The 1,893-nt window shown below is 41.1% G+C and overlaps 1 protein-coding gene across 1 annotated transcript; it reads right to left on the bottom strand.

Annotated features, from left to right (window-relative positions):
* Positions 1–633: 633 nt before the first annotated feature.
* Positions 634–1,893, bottom strand: FSUBG_7054 (uracil catabolism 4; the record flags this gene model as incomplete). Its single annotated transcript, XM_036685318.1, has 2 exons — positions 634–674; positions 749–1,622. Coding segments are annotated over 2 exons (915 nt in total), but the record flags the coding sequence as incomplete, so codon positions are not given.

The following is a 1,893-nucleotide window of genomic DNA, read 5'->3' as shown; positions in this document are numbered from 1 at the left end:
TGCCTTAATATTAGAAAATGAATAAATAATAAACGCTTCTTCTTATAAACTAAGTATCTATGCTGGAAAGTTATTTATTTATTTATCCCTGTCAATTGCCTAGATACTACAGCCTGGTAATAATGTAACTCTAGGACTAAGGTAGTTAGAAGCCCTTATATATACTTAAAATAGGACATATCTTTTAAGAAATCTTTTAATAGAATTACTTTAACTTATATTAATTTAGATAGGTCTGTTTTTCATAAATCTATTATTATAATTCTATATAACTAATTTAATATAAAGAGAGAAGTTAAATAGACCTTTATTTACGTTTATTTATATCTTTATAATTATAATATTATATACTACAATTTAACAGTTTATTATTAATAATAAGAGTAGTCTAAAATTACTAATAAAAACATCCAGTTTGTATTCCCACTTTAAACTCCCATCCACGTAGGCTATATTTAGCATCGACGTGTAGGTCATACCGCCACGTACATGTTTCGGTCCCTCGATTACCCACAACGCCAATTATCCTCCATGTAGTTCATCTCTTCCAAGAGCGATGGGTATTTTGAGTTTGGCTTGGGCTGACAGGCTAGAAAGGAAGAATGTTTCGCAATAATAGACTTTCCCAGCGCCCTAGGTCTCAGGCCCAAGAGGTGCGTAAGGAGGGTGTTTCCCTGTCGAGCCAGGTGGACCAAGAAACACATGTATTCTTTGTCTCGATTTGAGAACATTTTAAGAAAATTCTTACCAGACTTTGCGGTTCTTGGGGCTTTCAAGGCCAGTGAATCTCGCACAGTATTAAGGACCGCTGCAAATTGAACACAAGACTCCTCTGGTGCATTGAATTCAAAACCAATTGTTTTTAACAGATTCAAGTGTAGGTCGGTGGTTTCGTCAAGACCTTCAACTTGGCCCCATCGACTCAAGTCGCTGGTACTGAACGGGGTATTGGCATGAAAGGGTTTCAAGAAGATATATTTAAAGTAAAATCTCTTCTTGAATAAGAATCCCTTTCGCCAGTAGGAAATCTTGCAAAAGCACTCAAATCGTAGAAATGACTCGACAAAGATCCATGTCTGTCGTTGAGGCCATCTGTAGAGTGATGTCTCTGGTCCCAGATATACCGTGTCCAATCTCTCAAAGGCATTGCAAAGCTCCGGTACCAGACCCGCCACAGTCGCCAAGATGGGCAAATTCGATTCCCATTCGTGTGGCATTTCCATGCAGTCTCGAGAAAGAATAGAGTTGAGGATGGGTTCGAGGCTGCTCTCTAACTCTGCTCTGGGCTTCGAGTTGAGTTTGGTACGCAGCCTCTGAAGACGCGTCAGAAGAATTACTAATGGAATGGCCGCTGGGTGTCCATAGTGGCTGTAAATCAAAGGAAGTCTGGGTTTCAGGATCAAGGTGTGACCTGCTCGGAAATGCTGCCATGCGGTGGGCGAAGCTCTCGTCAGCAACAATAGCCCTTCTAGATCAAGAAACAGCATGATTTGAACGTTGAGTTCCATTGGGAGATAGCTGAAACAGTCAAGCCCCTGCGGGGTTGATCCCTTTGGCTGTGACATCTCGACCACAGTAGGGTGGAACGAAAGGTGCAGAAGATGAGAAGCAGGACGGGTAGTCTTGGAATATTATAAGGAATGGATTCTATGACTCATTTTCTGGGGCTTTGTTTTGACTCATGCTAGAGTAGATGACGGGGCGAGATAAACATAAAGTGCTGGAGAGAGTTTCTCCTTCCAGCCACAAAGGCGGCGATTGGGCAGCGCTGCTGGGGCGTAACTTAATTGTTCGTGCCCAGTATAGGTACTTTACAAAAAGCCTTAACTTAGAATACGTACTTACATACTTTATTTAGTCGGCAAATTCAATCAATCAACCTCCCATAGGAGC

The sequence above is a fragment of the Fusarium subglutinans genome (genome assembly GCF_013396075.1).
Source record: "Fusarium subglutinans strain NRRL 66333 chromosome Unknown NRRL66333_c0000085, whole genome shotgun sequence".
In the NCBI taxonomy this organism is placed as follows: Eukaryota; Fungi; Ascomycota; class Sordariomycetes; order Hypocreales; family Nectriaceae; genus Fusarium; species Fusarium subglutinans.
The sequence above is the reverse complement of the archived record's forward strand: the minus strand, read 5'-3'. Positions and strand labels throughout refer to the sequence as shown.